General features: G+C 44.4%; 1 protein-coding gene across 2 annotated transcripts; it reads right to left on the reverse strand.

Annotated features, from left to right (window-relative positions):
- Positions 1 to 1,933: 1,933 nt before the first annotated feature.
- Positions 1,934 to 22,807, reverse strand: mapk8b (mitogen-activated protein kinase 8b). 2 transcript variants are annotated; one of them, XM_034558123.1, is made up of 12 exons: positions 22,437 to 22,806; positions 16,436 to 16,616; positions 15,835 to 15,964; positions 15,278 to 15,336; positions 13,778 to 13,916; positions 12,377 to 12,542; positions 10,313 to 10,384; positions 8,656 to 8,838; positions 7,455 to 7,579; positions 6,582 to 6,645; positions 6,223 to 6,300; positions 1,934 to 6,056 (listed from the first exon to the last, which is right to left on the reverse strand). In XM_034558123.1, exons 2-12 carry the CDS (start codon positions 16,555 to 16,557, stop codon positions 6,040 to 6,042), a joined length of 1,155 nt encoding a protein of 384 aa, XP_034414014.1. In that variant the 5' UTR covers positions 16,558 to 16,616; positions 22,437 to 22,806; the 3' UTR covers positions 1,934 to 6,039. The 2 variants fall into 2 exon arrangements, with proteins under 2 accessions (XP_034414014.1, XP_034414013.1); XM_034558122.1 differs by having other exon boundaries at positions 5,856 to 6,051; positions 22,437 to 22,807.
- Between the last annotated feature and the right edge of the window lie 21 nt (positions 22,808 to 22,828).

A 22,828-nucleotide genomic window follows, 5' to 3' on the forward strand; every position in this document is an offset into this window, starting at 1 on the left:
CTATAAATCCTTAATTATTTGTCTGGGTAGACACCGCCCGGGAGGAGTGGAGAAGATTTTCTTTGTAATCTTTGAACTTGCATTTATCCTCCTGTTCTGTATTTCTTGCTGCAGAATAACCCCCCCCCCCCCCCACCCTCTAAATGTGTATGTTGTAACACAAACGCAGGTTGAGAACGCTAGAGTTTCCAAACGACCCCTCTTGGAGCAGTAAGAGGTGGAAGCTCCTCTTCCCTCAGGCCGTCCGGTGCCTCGACGCCTCTCTCCACGTCCGCAGTCTTCGGCCCGTTTCGGTCCGATCCTCTCAGACGTCCACGTTTCCTTTTTAATCGCACGGATAACACGACAGGGACAAAGAAAATTAAAGTATTCGAGCATTTTCTTTCCCCGCCTCGGACACGGGACACGTGGCTCGGTAGGCGAAGGCCATTTACGGTACACGAGTAAATACCAAAGCTGGACGCCTCAGCTGATCGCTCACTAAAAGTCAGAATGGCCTTGACGCCATGTTGATTTTGGCACATGAAGCTGAAACACTGCCCTCAAAGAAACAATGGAGCTTCCTGGTTGTGCCTTCAGGGAAGTGTTTTCAAAAAAAGGAGAAAGGAAAAAAAAAAAGATGTAGTGTTGCTTGCTTCAGAGATGTAGTGAATATATTCACCCCTAGTACACACAGTAGCTGCATTGTCTCCCCCACACACACTTTGTTTTATGGCAACAGACTGCTGAAGTTGACCCTTTAGAAGGTGCCAATTCTTGTGAAAGTGAATTGTGAATTGAATGGAAGTGTTGAACTCTGAATGTATCCTTGTAGTGAATGTAATGTTGTTGTTGAAACCAGCTATGAAGAATTAAAAAAAAAAAAGGAAATGTTAACTACTCCCAGAGCGGGGAAAGAAATGTTAATCACCGACGGCTATCAGCTCTCAGCTCCTCTTACTTACCAATGTGATGTATTACACACTTAATTATACTTTTGCAAAATGAAGCGTTGCAGATATCTCTTTTGCGGGAATTGCATGCGGTTACATTGTTGATAATGTCTGTCCACCAATCGGAAGAATGTCCACAAGTGTGACACTTATTTCTTAAAGGGCCCGACACGATGATTACAAGTGAAAGTGTGCTTTTGGTTAGACAATGTGACTGTATTTGTTCTTTTTTTAAATTTTATAAAGAAACACAAAGGCAATGTTGATACATTACCGTCTTTGATTGCACAGGTTTACAAGGTAATTATCCTCCAGCTCACAATATGATGAGCTTTGATTCCAACGGGTAATTAATAAATGTCTCATGATAAAGGCTGAATGTTCCTGACTGCTCTGCTGATTATCTATGGTGCTTATTTATTATGGATTTCCACTATTGCAATGAATGGACATGTATGGAAATAAAAGGTGACAAAGAAACAAAGTAGTCGTTTTAAATAAATATCAGTAATTGTGACATGACAATGAAACGGGGGAGAAAACAGTGAATCCTGCTTTTTAATTCTATATTTGTAGACTGAATATGAAATGGACTGACCTATTCTCCCCATAATTGTTTCTACCTGCGGTTCAGCGCCGCCAAACAGACAATTTGCAGTTGACACGTCTTTTCAAAATGTCATCACTACATTAAAATTAGCTTATTAGACATTTGCGGGAAATGCTCAAATAGCTCATGAATTATTGATAATGGGACTGATGCCTTGACCTCTTGACCTCCAACATGGAATCAGTTTTTCCTCGAGCTCAACTGGATGTGTGTAGCAAATTTGACAAAAACCCAGTTAGCAAAGGTTACACAGAAGGGAATATATTTCATGTATACACACACATATTCATAACTACAATGACCTGTTGTTGCCAGTGCCATCAAAATGCTACTCAACTGTACCGGATTATGCAATGTTTGGTTAGAAGAAAGAAAAACATACAACCATAGATCAAAGTGTATTTTTTTTCTTTTTATTTGCAGTACATGATTATTTTTTTTGTTTCTTTTAGGGGCGGCATCATCAGATCCCAGTGCATATGTATTCTAATCGTGCACTTCTTCGTTGGTTGCGGTTTTTGTTACGCGCAGATCCAGGAATTCTTAAAACTACTTGCATGACTGGATTCACGAGCAAACATAACAAACCAGCGCCATACATATAATGATTTCTTGTAGGTATTCACTCATCTTTTATGCGTTTATTAACATTATTGTCCCTACCACATCCCCAAAATAAAAAAACCTGCCGGCCGCGTCGAGACTGAACTCGTCGTCGGCCGACAGGTCCGCTTGGTGAGTGAGACCGATTACGTAACATCATGACGAGAAACGAGCCACAGAACTCAAATTGATCTTATTCATAAAAAAAGAAAAAGAAAAGGAAAACATGGATTGACAGTACCAAACATTTTCTTTACCTTCAGGAGACAGCTAACACGGGCTAGGCCCATCACACACGACTAGCACAGTTTGCTGAAGGTATTGCACATTTAGTTTAAAAAACAAACAATTAAAATTAAATAAAAACCCTCGCCCACTCCAAAAGATGTTTAAAGAAAAAAGGAACAAAAAAAAAATACATATAACAATTCTCTTACTTCTAGGTGAAGTATACATAATGTACAAAACTAGAAGTCTGTTGAAACCGACAAATAGTACACTTTCAAATAAATAAATAATGGAATCTGTTATTCACACGTCTTCGAGAGCTAATTCTGCAGGCGACTAAGGAAATGCAAGAACTGGCAGAAATTCAGCGTGAGGTAGTTCATCAAAGCAGACTTAAATCAGAATTACATCGTTTGGAGAGATGCGGTAATCATATTTAAAGAGGAGGAGAAAAAAAAGCAACAACAACCTAAGAAGAAGAAAACATAACAAAATAGTCCAATTGAGAAATGAAGAGCACTTTAGTCAACAAAAGATCTTTTCAAATTGATTATTTTAGCAAATATGACAGATGGGCTCATATGACAAATGGATACATACCAGTGTTTTACAGATGGAACACTGTGGTTTGCTTTGCGTTAGTTTTAATCTAACAATAACTGAAGTTCGTTTTGTACTGTACCAATATGCCGCTGCACTTTATGAGCCAAAACCTTCCCTTTTCAAATTCTGGGGACAGAAAGCAGAGCCGGGGCCGGAGCAGCCGTTCCTCAGTTCAAACTAGTTGTGGACAGAGTGGACATTTTACACATCACAACATTTAAATGGGTTGCACCACATAAACGAGTTCTTGAACAAATATATTGATTCTTACCTGTTGTGTAGCTAACTGACAAAGCCATTGCTAACGTGTGTGTGTGTGTGTGTGTATGTGTGTGTGTGCTTCGTGGTGAAGCTGCTAACGTATTCAATGCTAACTGTCGCATCGCTCCTTTAACACCAAATGTTAACCGTGTTGACCGCTAACGGTTAAATGCTCGGTGAGTTTGGTAATGATGTAAACTGGGAAGTTTGTATCGCGTGAAATAAATTCTACAAATTTACATTTACAAAAAAGGCAAATACATTTAATACATCGACTAAAACTTTCTGGAACTTATGTTGCAGCTCTAGTAACAACTTCCTTTTTACAATAAAACTCAGATGATTCGTAGCAAAACAATTTACTGCTACAGGTTTTCACTGGATAAGGTATCCTTAAGTTTGTATGGCGCAACCCCATAAACACACACACACACACACACACACACACACACACAGAGTCCAGAGCTTGACAAAGAGAAGGCGCCATCGTGCTTTACAGTAATTGAGAGACCATCCCGTTATTAACGACATGTTCTGGGCTCCTTGCAGGTCATGTGAACATTTAAAGCAAACACAATTGCTGCATGGGAAGTTTAAAATAGCATGGGCTCCTTGGTTTTATTAATACATATTTTTTTTTTTAAAAAGAACATTACACGACGCCACAAGTGTTGAAAGCGGGAAACGCTGAGTGTTTGGCTCCGCCCCTCAGATACGAGTTCAGGCCCGAAGCTCCAAATACCGACGACGCAGTCGCAGAGTTCGCTCGCTTCGTTTGATCCGGTAGTGGAGTAAAAAAAAAAAAAAAACTTTAAGAAACACACCCTGTTCATTCTGATCTCTCTTACAATCATCACATTAAATTAGTACTCAAAGAAAATAAAACTGGTTTGAACCTATATTGCGGTTGCTGCCACTGCAAAGAAACACTTGTTCTTACTTTGATGAAAGACCTTGATACATCTGCCCTTTGCTCTGAGATGACTCGTCTCAACGCACGTCGCCTTCTCACCCTGCGAGACACCCAAGTCTCCAGCCCCAGGGCCAAAATTCCAAACAAGTAGAAAAATATACAATACATTTGTGAGAACTACAACCCCCGTCACACGTTATGGATTTGATACGGAGACGACTATTGTTAACCAGATGAACGCCTACGTCAAATGAAAACGCTTCCTCCCACATACTCAGGAATGAACGACAGACAACAGGCACTTTTCCTTTCCACGCTCAAACAAAAACAGAAAACCACTCAAAATGGGCACTATTATTGCATAACGTGAGAATAATCTGTTTCTTTTGACTGGTTGGTTGTGCTGCTGAGTTTGAGGTTCTTTTTAAAAAAATTAAAAAAAAATTCTCACACAATTGCAGGCAAGTCTGGTTCACTTGTAGTGTTTGGCCAACTTTTAGAAAAAAAAATCCCTCTCAAAATGTCCAAAATTTAAAAAAAGAAAGCACATTACTAATAGCAGGACATGTGTTCACACTGCTCCGCAAGGCTGCAGAATCACCAACACCCAACATCGACACGTTCACTTGCCTTCTCAACATCACGGTTCCCGACTCCACTGAAGCAACATTCTACTTACACCGTCACCAATTTCACGACCTCGCACGACTCTCACGTCTGGATAAACCTCCCCAAAGCACGACAAAAGAACATTTAGCGGCACCTCACTGGCAGAGCGAGCCAGAGGAGAATGTGAAAGAGCACCCAGACCTCCAAGAGCCACCACTCCGGTTCCTAAACGTCTCACAGCCTGTTGTAGACAAGAAACGGTACTTTAAAAGCATCACAAAGCTCCGGGTTATCCTGCGGGACCCAACTGTGCTATTGTCACTCCCATAAATGCAGAAAGTACAAAATAAAATCATATCTGAGAAAATCCTATCGTGACTAAAAAGGAAGTGAAGAAGGAGTAAAATGATAAAACTTTCATTAAATGTTACAATGTAGGAAGTAGTCGTGACTCAAGAAATACATCTTTGTTTTCTTTCTTACAAGTAAATCTAAATGATCTCAGTTCATATGGATGTAATATGCAGTTAAAACAATATCCATATGGTGCGAGATAAGAACAGATACGAGGAGTACTAAGACCGTACATGTGTCAATTCAATTATGTTTCAATAGCTCACTGCAAACTCGTATCGAAGGTAAATCTACATCTACCATAAAATCTGTACAAACTCAATCTACATGTATATGGCAAGTTGTAAAAGCAGTCGCTTACAAGTGAAACAAAATGGCGTTCAACAGAAAAATAGATCACATTAAAACATTTTACAGATATTTCTTTCAATTCTCACTGTCGGTTCATCAAAACCGGAACGTAGTGAAATCATAAAAATTCTCTTATCATCTTAGGTTTCTGAAAAATTAAGAAATTCCACAATAAATTACAGCTAGGACAAAAAAAAATGAAAAGAAAAAAATAGACTGACTTAAAAAAAAAAAAAAAAAAAAAGATCATCTGTCCTTTCAGAAATAAAAATATTTCTCAAACAGCTAGCTGGCTAACCGCTACACTACTGAAGACAAGCACAGAGAGAAGGGGTGGGGGGGAGGGGGGCGGGGCCGGGAGCCAGTGGATTGGTCTTAGACGTGACCAGGATGGGCGAGGCCCGGCCCCGGGACCAAGAGGGGGTGTAGGTGATAGTCATCTGCAGCAGCCCGGCGCGGGCTGTGGCGGCGGCGCTGGCCGTCTCCAGGCTGCCGTCAGGGGTCGGGTCGGTGGACATGAGGGAGACGTCGTTGACGGGGAGGCGGAGGAGGACGTGGAGGAGGTGCGCTGCTGCTCACTGTTGCACCTGTGCTGTGAGACACAGGAGAAGGCCTGTGGTCAGCTGACTGAAAGCACGGGGTGGGCTGAACTTAAGACCCCAGTGAGGGATCAAGAGTGGACCATAAACCTCACCGACAGAACCAAGAGCATCCAATGCAACGCAGTCTCTCACGCACAGACGAGGAACTCCACTCACCTATGGATGCTGGCTGTCCCCTGACGACGCCATTCTTTGTCCTTTCTTCACAGTCAAACACTTCTTTGTATATCAGTTCTGCAAAAGACGAGACACATTTATTGACGACAATATGGAGGAGAGAGAGAGAGAGAAAAAAAAGACGAGGGAGGCCGTATGCAGTTGGTTTTCTGAATTTTTAAGTACGATTCTGTGCTACTTTTTTTCTTCTTTTTTTTTTAATTCAGACTACGCAGAGGAAAACATATTCATATTCATTCCAGAATAAAGATGAAATGCCTCAGGCCGCAAAGCACGGGCCGACATTACGCAACAAAGCACAGCACTCGTGTCGGCCTTCCAGAGAGGATCCTTTGTACCTTTCCACTCGTCCACCGTGTGCTCTCTCTCATCCAGTTGCTTGTCTGTGATCGCGGGTGGCGGCTGAAAAAGAAATAAAGATATTATATATATATATTATTTTTCTAAACTTAGAGCGACAGCTCCACACACAGACATCACACTGCGGCAAATGATGTTCAGGCTCCAATAGAGAAAAGTCCTTTTGGTTTAGTCATGTCGAGTTGCTGTCATGTACATTATTGCTGCTGCCAGTCACAGAACTTGAAGCCTCTGAGGTACAAAGACCGGTTCTAAGCACGTCTTCACTACGAGGCCGGAGGGTCGCAGTCATTTGCTGCTGTGGGATTAAAGCGTGTTTTCACTTCACCTAAACGCTGCAGCAGGTGAACGCCTGGGCGACACCGGAGGAGAGGGGGAAGCTCAGCTGCAGGAGCTGCCGGCTCAAAAACACACCGGCACATTGAGCCACCGTAGAGCTGACATGTTCTGCTTCGGAGGGCACAACCCTTCTCCGAGAGGAAGATGCCACACACACTTTGTCGTTGGACTAAAACTACCTCAAAGAGTTATCCATCAACCTCCCCCCCGGAGTCAAATGGAGATTTGATTCTATGTGAAGTGTGAATTATCTGTGGATTATTATTTATTTTGTGTGCCATCAGGTCTGGCGCGCCCGTTCGTGCCGGGGAGAAAGCAACAATGTTGAGCACAAATGTTTTCAGTCAAGAGGAAGTGGAGTTTAACGGTTTCCACATATTTACTAGAAATTATTTAGATGATAAATAAGAATGTTTTGTTTCATAGAACTTTAGTGCCGTTTATTGAGTCACAATTGTTTAGTTGGATTTAAAAATACTCTTAGTATCTTTGAGGGACGAGTGAGTACTTACCGCCTCCACTTCAGTCGGGTCGTACCACACGTTGATGTAGGGGTGCTTGAGAGCCTCGTCCACAGAGATCCGCTTGGACGCGTCTATTACCAGCATCTTGCAGAGCAGGTCTCGGGCTTGGCTCGCTGAAAAGAAATGAGATGCGGAAAGTGTCAACTTTAAGCTTCAGCCGACTTGAGTTTACATTCTGGTGTCTTGCCAATGTGATGCATATTTTTTCTCAAACAGGATGTTGGAGCTGGACACATTAAAAGAAAAGTGTTATAAAAAAAACACAAAATCGTGTTGCGATTATTGTAACTTCACTCTGCTAGTTGAGCATATCTATTTAATTTTTTTCTAATATAGGGCATAGAAGATTAATTTGAAATAACGTAAATGTGGAAGGCTTCTTCAATGAATGGAGCATCAGTGAGTGAAGAAAAGAGTGCTGGAGCGAGGCCGGTACAGGAGGACGTCACTCAGAAGGAGGTGGGTTTCCAGACAGCAGGGAGAGCTTACTGTAAAGAGCTTTATTCAGTGTTTTCTACTGGTGGTCAAACACCACAGGGCGTCTTTAAACTTTACCAGGACGACGTTCCTGCCTCTTTAAATTAATGAGGAAGCATAAATAACAGCGGTGATTGTTTCCGTCATCTCCTCTCAATTTCCACATGAAGACACACTAGAGGTGAATTCCTCAGCTCTGGTAATAAATGCAGAATTTAAGGCAGCCTCTGAAAATGTATTTGTCACCTGGGCTTTGCAGCCAGCGAGTGCACCGCAAACCGATTCTACACGGAGGGAGAGTTCATATTTTGGTTTGGTTAAACTCACTCGGGTCACCAGGGAATTATTACATTATGCTTTTAATTAAAAAAAGCCATTTAAAAAGTCACCCATGATAAATTCTACATCAACAAAAAAGAGGTCCCCCCCAGCTTTAAAAAAATGAATTTCAATGAGTGAAACTGAAGCATATGGAGGCACAAAACCCTCTGAAACATTGATTGCCTCATTATTCACCGCGCCTTCCGGGATGTGATGAGAAAAGCGCAATTTATATTTTACAAACGGTTCCCCTTCAGGCTGGACGACTGCTGCACCTGTGGGACAGGAACTACACCCCAAATGCTTTTTGAACTCTTAGCAGGCACTGAATTCAGTGAGCCTCTTACGGGAGGATCTCATGAGCATTGAGAGCGACAACAGAGTCCGTTACCTTTCAGTTTGTTGTTTTCAGAGTCCGCGGGGAACAGGACGTCGGGGAAGAGCTTCTCAAAGGTGTAGCCGGCATACCGGGGCCTGTTCTCCACGTAGGTCCTCACCGACTGGTTGAGTTTCATCAGGAACTCCTGGGACGGCGTCCCCAGCTGCTCGATCACCTTATTCCACTGGTCGATATCTTTTAGGTTTCAGTGTTAAGAACGAAAAAAGCACCGGGCTGGGTTTGGACCACAGGAGCGGCCATTCTAGAGACGGGCCGGTCCTCTTTGAGTCGCATTGTGAACTGATGAATAATTAAGAGAGCGCCATATGGAGTTGCTACATCTCATACTGTGTGGTTCTATCTTGGATATGCTCCTAAAATACCTGTGTAACTCGAACAGTTTGTACTCAGAAGGCTGGTTGAAGCGCTCGTTTAGAACCCAATCCAACCGACTGGGGTACACACACACACACGCACGCACGCACGCACGCACGCTAGGTGAGACGGGTGATGCTCACCTCAGATGACATAAAACACATTTACATGCAGATGTAACAACGACAGATCGACACATACAGACATGCCTTGTTCACATCTTCCTGAACACTGAATGAAAAACAAGAGGAAAAAGGTTCATGTCGGAAGGTGAACCCCCACCTTCATGAAGAAATAAGAACAACAAATAAGAAATGAGTTAGACTGAGTGAATCATAAGACCACTAAGTGTATTGAATCCCAGCTAAAATAAAAATATAGAAAAGGTTCCATCTCAAATGAACAAAATCCAGAATGCCACAGATCAATCAGAAATATAACTCCTATATAACTTAAGTCCCCGTCTCTTAATTTGTGTCGAGCTGCCGGCACAAGAAAAAGTCTAAACAACAGTTATGGGAATAAAAAATGGCAGCAGAAGACACGGGCTGGATTTGCTGATGATGTCGTTAGCAGACTACCGTTCTTATTCGGGTTATGGAATAAACATTTCAAAAACAGTTTCAATTATAATCCCCATGAATATCTTCATGTCTGGGAAGAAAAATCAGTGAAATACTTCGGCACTCATATATCTGAATTTAAAGTCTTCAGTGCATAGAATAAATTAAGAAGACGTCTTATGGAAATGGAACTGGCTGCTGGAGATCTTGTGAGAACAAAAAAAGCAAATAGTTTTCAAATATTTATATATTACCAAAGTTAAAACGTTTAGTATGTCAGCCGTCTTTGTCATATCAGTTGGTTAAATTGTATAGAACTATAATAGATTATGCTTTTTTTTTTTATTGTTTAGCTTCCATCGCTAATGCTATATTAACTTAAACTAACCAAAGTCATATTAGAATTTCAAGCGACTATTAGCTTCTTAATGCAAAGTAATCCGTTTGTCACCCCTAAATATTAAGATAATAAACATCACAAGACGACCGTTTCCATGACAAACATTTCTACACATTTTGAAACCACAGGCGTGTTCATTAGTGATATTGATCGCACCTGTGCTTCACCTGTCTGCCATCAAGAAATAAACAAGCGTCCATTGCCCTTCAAATGAATGTCCACACCGTGCACGATGTGTTGCGTGACGAGATGTGAAACAAGATGTCAGACAAAAAGGACGAGACACAAGACGGCATTTTGGGGTTTGGATGGAGGTTCAACTTAAGGATACGGTCAGTGCCTGGAAACAACACACTGCCCCGGACCATTTCAGCCATGATGCAGCCAACAGACCAGACATCAACTGAAAAAATGAAATGACAAACCACCTATTTAGCATGCAGGACAGGAAAACATAATAATAATAATCAAAAGAACAAAGGGGAAAAATTAAAACATGGTGTGGTGCCAGGTGATATGTGTGATGCATGACAACAACAAAAAAACGAGTTGCATGCAGTCGAGTGCACTCTTCAAACCTGGGTCAGGGTCCCAACAAAGCTACGCGGACTCAACACGATCATCTTCATTTTTCTTTGGGGCTCTCATAACCTGTGCATACTGCACGTGTCTGAAGAACTAATCAAAGAAAAGCCGGATTCAGTTCTGCTTCGTGTGCAGTCAGTGAACCGTGAGCTCTTTAAGTGACTGCCACGGTCTACGGAGAATGCCTCCTCAGCATCCTCACTGCAACTCATGTCGCACGTCTTAAAACTAGAATATTCGTTATCGGTGAGGCCAAAAGGTTCATTGCAAACCACGCGGCGAAATAATCCCCTTTTCCCAGGCTCACGAATGTGTCTAGAACAAAACAGCATTATGTTGTGGAGAATTAATGCGGGTGATACGGCATCAACAAAGACATATGGGAAGCAGATTGAGGACAGACAGTTTAGTTCTCGTCTACGGGAGAGCTTTTTGTTTGTGTCATTTGTTTATGCGACTGCTCGAAGCGACAGTGCTGCTGGTGCTGAGGAAGGAGAGTGAGGATGTTGATCTGCAAGAAGAAACGGTCGCAAGTCGAATGTTGTCGGGCAAATCTGAGAAATAGAATCTGTCCCCGCTCGCGGGACGTGGGATCCGTGGGATGAGAAGGAAACGGTGCGCAGGGACGAGACGTTTCGGTTCCTTAAGAAAAGCCAGACACTGCTGCAAGCAGCTCAAGGATACAATCCCTTCCTGGAAAAAGGATTTTGTGGCGAACCATTTCTGCCATAATGCAGCCCACAGCCCAAATATCCACTACATGTGCGCAGCGTAAAAAGGAGGGAGAAGAGATTAAGCAAAAGAATGCAACAGGTCAGCAGGAAATGAGGGTGCATGTTTTTGGTCAGGAGGACAGAGGATGAGAAGGTATTAACATTAACAAGAGTCTCCTGAGTTGTGTTATAACAGGAGCATTATTGTTATGTATCCCACCTCATGGCGTCGGGACAAAGAAGGGATAACATTTTATTCTCAGAGTTGTTTTAAAATCTCCACGCAAAAACATATTTACTGAACTGACTTACGCAGCTAACTTGATACCTAAAAAAGTCAAACTGCAGTCACGTCTCCATCACAAGAATGTTTCAACATTTTGGGGAACCACGGGAAGGTTGCTACCAATGGGAAGCAGTTAGCTTAGCTTAGCACACAGTCTGGCAACAGGGAGGAACCGCTAGCAGGGCTCTGTCCAAGGGTGGAATAAAATGACCCCCCCTCCCCCCCCCCCGAAAGATCACACCCCTGCTTTTTGCATGGATTAAAGAAACAAGACTGTTAATTAGTGAGCATTAGAGGGGGGAGTTGGTTATCTTTGGACTGAGCTGAGCTGAGCCGATCCCCCCCCCGTCTTAAATAACGGTCTCCTGGCTCTAGCTACATATCTAACAAACAGATACATGCGAGTGGTGCCAGTCTTCCAAGCAAGCCTGTGGCCAATAAGCATATTTCTCAAAACGTTTTCACCGTCTTGCGGTAACTGTGATGCGTCCCAGTGAAGGTGACGCATGCACAGAAGCCTGTATGCATACTGGCGGGTTTTCTACCAGGCTGTATGGAGCGCCCAAGATAGGCAACCTCTTAATAAAACATCAAAAGCATGCTTAAAGCACTGCTGGGACAGGAAGTTCCCCACAAAGCACCGATGCCAAACCCCCCAGAGTGTGACCTTTACAGGAACAGGGAGAGTGTGAGAGTGTGTGTGAGGTGTTGAAAAACATCCCAGGGGGGGGGGGTGAAAGGCCATGCGGCAGCTTCGCCAGCTCCTCATTGACCGCCATTGGTTAGAAGCCGCTTTCCGCCACTGACTCACCATTGGCCTGGTAGCCCATGCCCAGGATGACCTCGGGGGCGCGGTAGTAGCGGGTGACCACGTAGGGCGTCATGAGGAGGCCAGTGGCGGCTGTCCGGGCCAGGCCAAAGTCCAGGATCTTCAGTGTGCAGTCAGACTTCACCACAATGTTGCTGGGCTTTAGGTCCTGTACAGACAACAACAGAGAGCGAGAGAGTCAGAAGACAGATTTAGAGTGGAGGTGGCACAGCTGTACAATATGGGGACGTTCCCCTCTGAAAGGTGTAAGGAAGAAATAACTCGTAACGTGAATTGGCTTACAGAAAACCTTTTTCTTTATCTTTTCCTTTAGAATTGTTTTAGTATTTGATCTTTATCCAACTGTTTGCTTTCATATCAGCCGCAGCATCATCTTTCTGCAGGTGTCCTGACACTTGCCTCTTTCAGCACTCAGATGCACGACATTCAGGGATGGCATGGCAGACGAGGAGCCGTTTCTGTCTCGTGTCAATGTTCTTGTGACATATGGCGTGAATGTTGAACGGTAAATAAGAGTTGCGGTCTCCACGGCGTCGTCAGCGGCGCCCTGGGGATCGGCTTGTTTAACAGCGGGACGCAATGTTGCCACTTTCATTCGCAACACTGATGGTCCACATACAGGAAATGGGTTCTGAACATTTTAGGGATGGACAGCATGTGTGAAAAGGGACTTAATTGTCTTTGGCAGCCACCTGTCAAGTGTTTTCTCTATTCTGAGGGGAGTCGTGACTAAAATGACATGGTTGTCACATCATAAATAAGACTTGGTACCCGCGGCGATAATTTACTGATGATAGCCATCTGCCAGTTGATTTATTACCAGCCATGACAGTTTAAGGTTGACTAGTTGGCAGATAGTTGGATACGTGATCTGTAGTTTCGTCTTTATCGTGATCACTTCCGGGTTTGGAAAATTCTGCACAGACTTGCTGCCAAAATAAAATGCAAAAAAAAAAGGACTAGAGAGCTCTCATTGCAGAGACGAAGCCCACGAGAAGCAGAGATCTGAATCTCATACTGCTTCCGTTCACCTTACGAGAGCTTTGTGTGCTGATGCGAGCGGGGCTGGTTAGCGCCGCCTGCGGCTCCATTAGTTCTGGCTGGCAGAGCAGGAGGAGCTCTGCCACTCTACTGCTGCATCTTTCTCCGAGGGTGATTGACAGCGCGACGCAAGTGTGCGTCTGTGCTCGTTCGTATGTGCGTGCAAGAGGGACCCTTTGTGTGTGGCCGCTGGGGCGTCAGGGTGTGCGAGGTCCACGTTTCTGTTGTTTTAAAGTGAACGAGAACATGAGTGTATTCTTCGTTGTACTGCAACCTGTACATTATCTCCTCACAGCTGCATAACAACTTGTGACTTGTGTTGTGTGCACCAGCGTGCCTCACCCGGTGGATGATGCCGGCAGCGTGCAGGTGTTTGATTCCGCACAGCATCTGGTAGAGCAGGTAGGACAGCCTCTCGTGGTCCAGCTCCATCTGAATCACCTGGCAGAGGTTGGCATCCATCAGCTCCATCACGAGATACCTGCAAGGAAAGCGCAGAGGGTGAAGCAATCCCATAGACACACAGGCAAAATCCTACATACGCATTTCTATGACTTATGTGATACTATTCAAACACATTATAAATGTAATATGTTTACAGGCTGTTTACAGTAAAAACTAGACTTTCAGTTTTTTCAAGTTACATTGCCTTCTTTCCCCCCCCCCCTTTTTAAAGGGAATGCATTTATTATTTGCAGAAAAGATTTTTCCGGACATTTGTCAGTAGTCTCCAGATGGCCGTGGAAAACAAACGTATGCAAAGCGAAAAGCAAAGCAACTCTTATTTCCTTGCCCACGCAGCACTCATTTCCCATGACATTTAGGAAGTGACAGTAATGGCTCTACTCCTAAAAACAGTGATGATGCTATGCTATCTGGCAGCTGTTAGATCATCAGTCCCTCCAGTCCTCATATTCGGAGTAAGGACCTTCCGACAGATTGTTATTTGCAACAAAAAAAAACATCTTAGTGACAGAGCGTGCAGCTTTGCACCAAACAAAGCAGGACTTCTGCGTCCTCGGAAACCGAAAATGGGTATAATGCGCTGTCAAAGTATGCGAGAGAAAGTACTCATGCACACATATTTCGTACACTATACATTTGTATAATAACTGTTAGGCCCTCTGTGAATTAAGTACGCATTCAGGTACACAAATCCTCCATCCTCTAACTGTGTGTTTGCCTCACAGCCCTTTGGCTATGATTTGTCCAGCTTCCTTTTTAGCTCCAATCAAGCAGACACAGCCCTGCAGGCGTGCGTGTGTGTGTGTGTGTGTGTGTGTGTATATATATTGTATATCACAAGGATGAGTTATCTACATTCGAGACAGGAGCTAGCCATTGTATGTATGTATGTATGCATGTATGGTGTGGGTCTGTGTGTGTGTGTGTGTGTGTGTGTGTGTGTGTGTGTGTGTGTGTGACAGAGCTTCTAGAGGATGGCATTAATCATGTTTGTTGCAAAACCATCATTCCAAGTGATTGTTGTAGAATATGGAGTAAAACTTTGCAGAAGCTGCAGTCCGGGACCATTATTTGTTAAAAAAAATTTGTTAGAGTAGGCCCGCGATATCAATTATGAACATATTAATTTAAGATAAAACAACCGTTATTCCAGTCTGTAGGAAGAGTATATACATGTCCACTTATAATTTGTATGTCTTCGTGAACTACATCACCCTGCACTATGGCAGGATAACACCGTACCAGAGATCCTGCTAAGCTGCACAAGCCCCTAAAAGTAAAAGAAAAAAGATAATCTAAGCCCCCAGCACGCCACATCCTGTATTAATTTTACAAACACTCAGAGAGCAGATGTTATCCGGGCTCAGTTGCACTCACACGTCTTGGAATTCTTCCAGTGTCTTCTGTGGGGTGAATACATTTAATAGGCCGATTATCTGTCGAAGAAAAACAAGAAAAAAAACTTATTAATCTGCAAGTCTGGACGGGAGACGAAGGGCTGTAACGAATGTCATCGCCGTCGCACCCCTGAACCAGCAAAGGAGGAACAACTGAAAGGCTGGCACTGCAGCAGCCTGCGTGTCATTGATAAACCACAACAGGACAGTCCCCCATTTAAAAAGCTGCATTAAAAAAAAAGAAGCAGAGGGAGGAGCGTTGTTGTAATCTGTCGACCAAAACAAGGTGAGCGAGGTGGTGGGAAACGCAGCCCGATGCGGCACAAATGTAAACGAATAGCCGGAGAGCGTCTCCTCGAGGCTTTTGTTGCTGCAACAACCCCGTGCATTTAAACCCAGATGTGAGCGTGTATCCATAGGAACCAGAAAAACCCAAAAAGTGTAGGTGTCACAGCTCATCCCTCATGGAGAAAAAGATATACAGGAACATAAAAAACAAACATTAACAGAAACTGTTCATAGAACTGGAGCTCTTACGTTCTTGTGGTTGACACATTTCATGAGCACCAGCTCCCTGTAGGCCCGCTTGGCGTGGGTTTGATTCTGAAACGGCCGACTCAGCTTCTTGATGGCGACGTTCCTCTCAAAGTTGTGGTCGTACGCTGAACTGGGGTGAAGGAAAGAAAGTAAAAACTACCTCAGAGACACTTCATTTGTTTGGTAGCTGTAGTCCATAAAAAGGCAGATGGACAAAATCTGTGCGTTCATCACTACAACGCACACACGCAGGTTTCTATTTTTCTGGTCACTCTAGCTGAGTTCTTATTTTAAAAACACTGCTAATGTGATGCATCGTTGATGAATTAAGGGTTCTAGCCATAAATAATAATACTAATAATAAATAAAAACAACTAACAAAATAGACTTAAAACCACATATCACAGTTTGCATCATGTGACCAAAGTAATGAATCATCAACTAAGAAAACACAGCCACTGATGAAGACCATGAAATGCAGTTGAAAACAGAAAATGCCGTTCAAGTGGACTTCGAGCACAATTTATTTTCTTTCCAAATTCAAGGCACTATTTTTTTTAAAAAGCATTAGGAATTTGTATTTTGTTGTCCTTCGACTTACCAGACGATTCCCTGTGCTCCGGATCCGATGGGTCTGAGGTTCTGGTAGCGCTTCAAAACCATAAAAGTCGAATCGCCCACATCGATGCTGTAGTACTCCTTCTCGCGCTTGTTCCGGTTCATGGTGAAGCCTTGGACGAACGCTATGACTGGGCGTCCAAGTGGGGCTGTCCTCTCAAGACCTGCCGTGCGTAAAGAGAAGGAGATGTTGTCATTTCTTCCCCACCACATATCAACCTTTCATTTCACACCCGCCTGCCAGCAGTCAACACGTCCACGCTGAATGAGAACTGCAGGGATTTACCGAAACACCGAGGAGGCTTTTATTTTATGTACGCTTCCAGATTGGCAAGAAAAGAGAGTTGCTTGCCTGGAACCAGCATCAAAGCCAGTGCTTCTCAAACTTTGTCTGTCACGCCCCACTTAGGAAGAAAAATGTTCAAGCACCAACAAAATGGTCCATGCTGAATTTTTATTAAAACAACAACATTTCGTGACTCCATCTGTTCTTTTATAAATAGTAGAATAAAGAAAATTGAAATTGCTTTCAAGTAAACAAGATTGTTCCATCGGACAATCACAGCCTGCTTTCCACTACAAATCCTTTGAAACGGGGTTGCAGGCCAATCGCAATTCATGCTCAACGATGAACTTGGATCTTGTTTTGAGAGACGCAACAGCAGAAAAGCCGATCTCACAGAGGTACGATGTGGCGAGTCGCCAACAATCTTGGCCGTCGCGCAAGCGTGACCTGTTATTGGCGAAGCGTAAAGGTTTACAGAAAAGTACGGGCAGTTTGCCACGTATTAATTAATGACCTTGTTTTAATTCTGTGTACTTTGTACTTTTGTAATATGTGAAGTTCTCAAAGTTCTTGAAATAAAAATGTGATGTTTGAGAAATACTGCTTTAGGACAACAGCCAATGAAACTTCAAGGACTTGCGGATGTACCGTAGATCCGTTAAACAGCCCCACAGTGCAGGCTCAGAAAGCTTAATACCTCACTAAATCACTCACTTATTCTATTAAGCACTACTAGGGTTGGAATTATGTGGGGGCCTCGTGTAATTATTGCTTAACACCCTAATGTGCATGTATTTCTTGAAGAACTGTCAAGTCCCTAGTAGCGATCAACTCCACTGAAGTGCAGATATGCTTGTGTGTGTGTGTGTGTGTGGTGCATAATGGTACAGTATAAATGTAATCTTATTTCCACCTCATCGGTTATAACGACTACTGTATAACCCCCAAAAGGTTTGGCCGACGCCGTGACGACCCAGGCCGACCGAGAGACACATAGGAAGCAGGAAAGCTGGGTTTCATGGCGCGTCTGAAGACGACGAATCATTAGTAGGATTTGGAACATTGCGCTGAGGAGGTTGCGTCTGTGCTGATATCTGTACGTTCCTTGGAACATGACCCCCACCGACCTCTGGATCTCTCTGACTACCGCTGACTACCCCACCTCCCTCCCTTTCAGTATCCGTTAGCCTACGAGGTTTTCCTCCTCCTCGCTGCTAAACCTGTTCACACCCATTTTCCTCTTTGTAGGCCAGAAAAGCGTTCTCCCTCAAATGCTGCTCGCATCCACCTGTGCCACCTCCTCTCTTGTGCTTTATCCTTTTCTGCTTCTTCTAATCTGCTTTCTGCTCTCCCGCCTTCAATCATCTCCCGTCACCCGCCGGAGAACCGCAACAACAGTCTGCAGCTGATGGGGGATGGATGAAAGGTTCACAGAGGAGCCGGAACTCAGTCATGTTATCTAACAGCAAGAGACATGGTGCCAGATTTGGGAAAAAAAGAAGAAAAAAAGATATATGCAAGTGCACTTCCACAGAATCGAGAGCTCACTAAACAAACGCACTCAAACAAACAGACCCTGAACCAACCAGTCGTCTTCTGAGATGCTTCACTGGACCCTAAACCAACCAGTTATTTACGCTCCACTAAACCAGAACCCGACTGAGCCCTCACGCATGTACAGTAGATAAACCTAAAGTACCTAGCATGTGCTAACGTACTCTGCTAATGTTAGCTCCACAGGAGTATTACTTTAACCAGGACCAGCTCCGACTCCACATAACCAGCCTGTGAACTGAAGGAGCTCGTCATTGATCACATGAGGGTCTAAGGAGCACACAGCCAGATAGTTTTCAAACCTGGCCAATGCTACGCTATGATTGGCTAGTCTACGTTCAAGGGTCAATTACACATGCACAAAAAGTTTCACGATGTTCAGCTTTTGTAGTTCCAGTAAGTAATGAATGTCAGCCCTGGAATGTATTGAGTATATATGTACTCAATGGAGTGCAACAATTGATCTTTATCGGCACCGCATGGACGAAACAAAGCTAAATCTGTTCCGAGTGAGTTTACATCCCCGCTGTGCCGAATCTGCAGGAATTGATTTGCCCGATTACGATTGCTAAATTAATCCTGATACATAATGTCCTCACGGCCCTTTATTTCCATGTGATTCAGTCTGACGGCGAATATCATCAAATCTCTAGACTGATCCACCAAGCAGCGGAAAAAATGTCAACCTCTCTTAGCCAATGGCCAAGGGACCAGAAATAAAATGCAAAGAACTTCTATAACTCCTTTTTGGAAAATGTCATTCAGTAAGTCAAAAGTACGGCCCAGCGAGACAGAGAACTCCCGTCGTGTTCGGCCAGGCGTATTTAAGCACTGCAGAATATGTCTAAACTGATGTTAGGCTTCAATGCGCGGTGTGACATGATTTCCCTCCATTTGGAGACAGAACAGCACATATCAGAGGGACTGCGAGATTGGAGGATCTGTGGCTGGCTTTGGAAGTCGGGCCGACGGTGTGTGTCAGACTGTCAACCCGAGTAGACCGTTAGGAGGCATGTTACACAACCAGGGTGAAAACAGAAAGAATGAGGTTTGTCATTTAACAGGACAAAAGACGGCCCCACAACTACACTTTATCTGTACAATCCCGTGACCCTCCCCCTTCAGGGGGTCATAGGTCAACTCGATTTACTGATAATCCTTCTCGATATGTCGGCATCAAAAGTTGCAGCTTTGATTCCCCGCCCACTACAGCTGTCATAGCCGGCCATTTTTAAAATCGCCGGGAAATAATGTCTCCAACAAAAACGGACGGAAAAGAACCGCGGCAAAACATTTGTAGAGGTGAACACACATTTGCTTCTGCAATCATGTCCAGATTTACACCATTATCTCCCTGGCATCCGTCCATCACACAAGCTCTGCTGGGAGTCAACCTGTACCTCATCTAGCCATCACAGGTCTGGTCTTGCTCACTGTGAATACAGACGCTTCACAGGCCAGACTCGCATACCAACGAGGTTTGACCGAGATCCAGTCCACAAGCAATTTGGAAGGGTTATGTATTATCTTTGAATTGCTCACATTGAGCCAAGTAATGACCGCTGATAAGAGCACATGAGGGGCACATTATGGGCCGCACATCGGTGCCAATGAATACGGTGAACAACACTTCTATTCTGATAGTCTGGAGGGACGCTAGGGGGGTTATTTAAGCGTGTCCTTCCAACAATCGGAGCCCAATTTTAGCTAATGTGCTACTCGTAAAACAAGACACAAAAACTGACCTTGTAGGCTGTCCAAGTTGTTTTTTAATGGGTTTAAAGCATGTACAAAACTTTCCTTTTTTGTCTCAAACAAGGCGGCTGAATAAGAGTACGAAACGACATCTCGCTGACTAGTCCGCCCTCACGGCCTCGTTGTGTTTACGCGTGCTTGTGAGACTGTGTAGTTTGTTCATAGCCTAATGCTGCGTGCTCACCAAAAGCGGTGCGAATTTTTCACGGGTGTAGATCCCATGCAAAGTCAATGCACAGACGCGGATTACGCGAATGTTCGCAGCGCTGCTACTCTAGTAGCGCTGGAAGCAGCAGTTATCGAGACGTAGTCGCGAAATTCACCGAGCTGTGTGAGCCTACGGGTGATGTTATGAAGCCAAACACGAGGGCGTTTGATGTTCCGACGTTTGTGGGATGTCCACAACAACTATAAATAGTGGTCATTTCTTCCATGGTGGATAGCGGAAATGAAAACTGTTTGCACGGAGTAAAGCCACACCCCCTCTTAGGCACAAATGAAGCGAATAAACCACCACTTGTCAGGCGAGTAAACTCGCGAATATTCGCAACGCTTTTGGTGTGAACGCAGCACAACAGTAGGTTTTTACTTTCAAAACTTGTTTTTTCTGCAATAAGCTAAAATCCAATGGAACAATCCCATTGGCTTTTTGCACAGGGTCTGAGGGAACCCCCCCCCCTCGTGACTGAAATTAATAGCAATATGGACAGATACGAGGAAAAAACAAGACTGCCACATTGCCATGGCGCACAATTAACATCATTAATGTCACCATGCATGATATATACACGAATCGATTTGTGCTTGCAAATCTTCATAGCAAGCCTCGTTTGAACAGCTACGTCAGGCGCAAGCACAAAACACATATTTGCAGAACATGACTAATGAAGTATCGGGGAGGATTTGAACATGATCAGAAAGGAATGACGCGCGAGGGTGGACGATTATTTCTCAAAGAAACCATCTTTGCGCTCACCCATGAAGTGTGGCGTGCCGTGTCGTTTCCGTTTCGCCAGGGCCGCTATCGGCCACCAGGTTTTTAAAATATTGAACACATTTACACAAGCAAATTATGGTAAAACTGTGAGTACCACAGAGTCACACTCAACAGTGCATTCAACAACCCTGATACTGTTGGCACTGTGGTTTAACTATTGGGAAACTTACAAATTACCCAATATCCACAAGTCACAGGCCCCAAAATCTCAGTACCAACCCATAAGACCTCCAGATATGAATGACAGGACTCGCGATTTCATCTCTGAAGGCTACTTTTTTACTTTTACTGCAGGAATCAGATTTCTTGGTGCTTTTGGCTGACCACTGCTGTTCTCTTGGCAGGTTGTTTAAAAAATAAACTTGCAATGTGCAGTGCAGTCTGGGAGCTGCATCAACCAACTGTGACTAGAGGAAACATGTTGGACAGATAGCACCAACCAAGATGCACACAGTAGACACGCACACACAAGCTGCAACCTGTGACAGTCACCGTCAAACCAGATTTGTTTTCTTTTTTCATAAATAATAAAAATCAGACCGTTCTAATAAATAGCCCCAGATCACGTTTTGAAATATCACTGGTAATCTGATGGATTACAAAACCCTTTTACATTAGATCAACCTGCTCGACATATTCACGTTCACCTTTCGCAGGTATGTGACGCCATTCCCGTCGCAAACACACGCGCACACACACACGCACACACACACACTGCAGCCTCGCGGATATAGCCAAATATCGACACCCCATCTGCGCACAGCGGTCAGCGCATTAACGGAGATCAGTACACAACAACCGGCGTAAACCCGCCGATGCTCGCGTTACTGCGCGTCGGGTTTAACCAGCTCCCTTTCTTCCGAGGGGACATGTGCGAGAACACATCTTTAGCAGGAAATATCCGCGAGCCGATACGTTAGCTTTAAAAAAAAAAGGGAGGGGGTATTGAAAAAGGCGTCGATGCGGGATTTCGGTTCACCGGAGGGGTGTTCTCGTCTCCGGGGGATGAACACAGACTGGAGGTCACGGCGTTGCAGTTGGAGGCTTTTTTCGCAACTGGCAACGCCACCAAACACCACCACCCGGTTCGCAGTTTACAGCGTACGCTGTGCTAACGTGTGCGTGTGTAGCACTGGCATGGGGTAGGTTAGCAGTACAGAGCTGCGCCGCGCAGCGCTCCCCCGGTGTAGCCACTCGGTCTGGCTGCCTTCTACCAGTTAGGCCAGACCTGTCCTGCCTGCCGTGGTAGTCACCGTGTATACTGGAGTAACACCTAGTCACAGTAGGGCGCGTGAGCCAAACGTGTCTGTTTCCACCCCCCTAACTGTTCACAATAACACGTCTGACATGTTTCACAGGAAGAAGAAGAATAAAAACATATGTCGAGCTCACCCCTCTCCGGGTAATTCCAATAGTGTCGACCCGCAGTCGCCGTTTGCTGCCTGCTGGAGACACAACCCGGACGTTTTTTGGGGGGGGTGGGGGAGTGGTGGTGGAGCAGGAGCAAAAACAACTATTTAATCCTTTTTTTTCCTCCGGATACTCTCCCGTTTGTCCTCACACTAGCAGGCCAGGGTCATCGCAAAACACACGTGTGGCTCCGGCGCAACCTAATCTCTGAGCTTCCGCGACACAAGCGGTTTCTGCCATTTCATAGCAGCGTCGTCTGAAACCTTGCGACGCTTCCTCGGCTGCACAATGAGGACCGAGGGGACGTTCAACACCGCCTGCGCGTTCCCGGCAGCCGCCGCTGGAAAGCGGAAGCGACGGTTTCGCAACGTTTC

This window comes from Cyclopterus lumpus, chromosome 19, assembly GCF_009769545.1.
Source record: "Cyclopterus lumpus isolate fCycLum1 chromosome 19, fCycLum1.pri, whole genome shotgun sequence".
Classification (NCBI taxonomy): Eukaryota; Metazoa; Chordata; class Actinopteri; order Perciformes; family Cyclopteridae; genus Cyclopterus; species Cyclopterus lumpus.

What these genes read in the sequence shown, in the direction of transcription:
- mapk8b (XM_034558122.1), bottom strand. Translation starts at nt 16,557, where the DNA reads ATGAACCGGAACAAGCGCGAGAAGGAGTACTACAGCATCGATGTGGGC. An exon ending in AATGTGTCAACCACAAGAAC is followed by an intron (nt 15,337 to 15,834) that starts GTAAGAGCTCCA and finishes TTTCTTCGACAG; the next exon opens with ATAATCGGCCTATTAAATGT. An exon ending in GTTGTTTCCAGGCACTGACC is followed by an intron (nt 8,839 to 10,312) that starts GTATCCTTAAGT and finishes GAAACCTAAAAG; the next exon opens with ATATCGACCAGTGGAATAAG.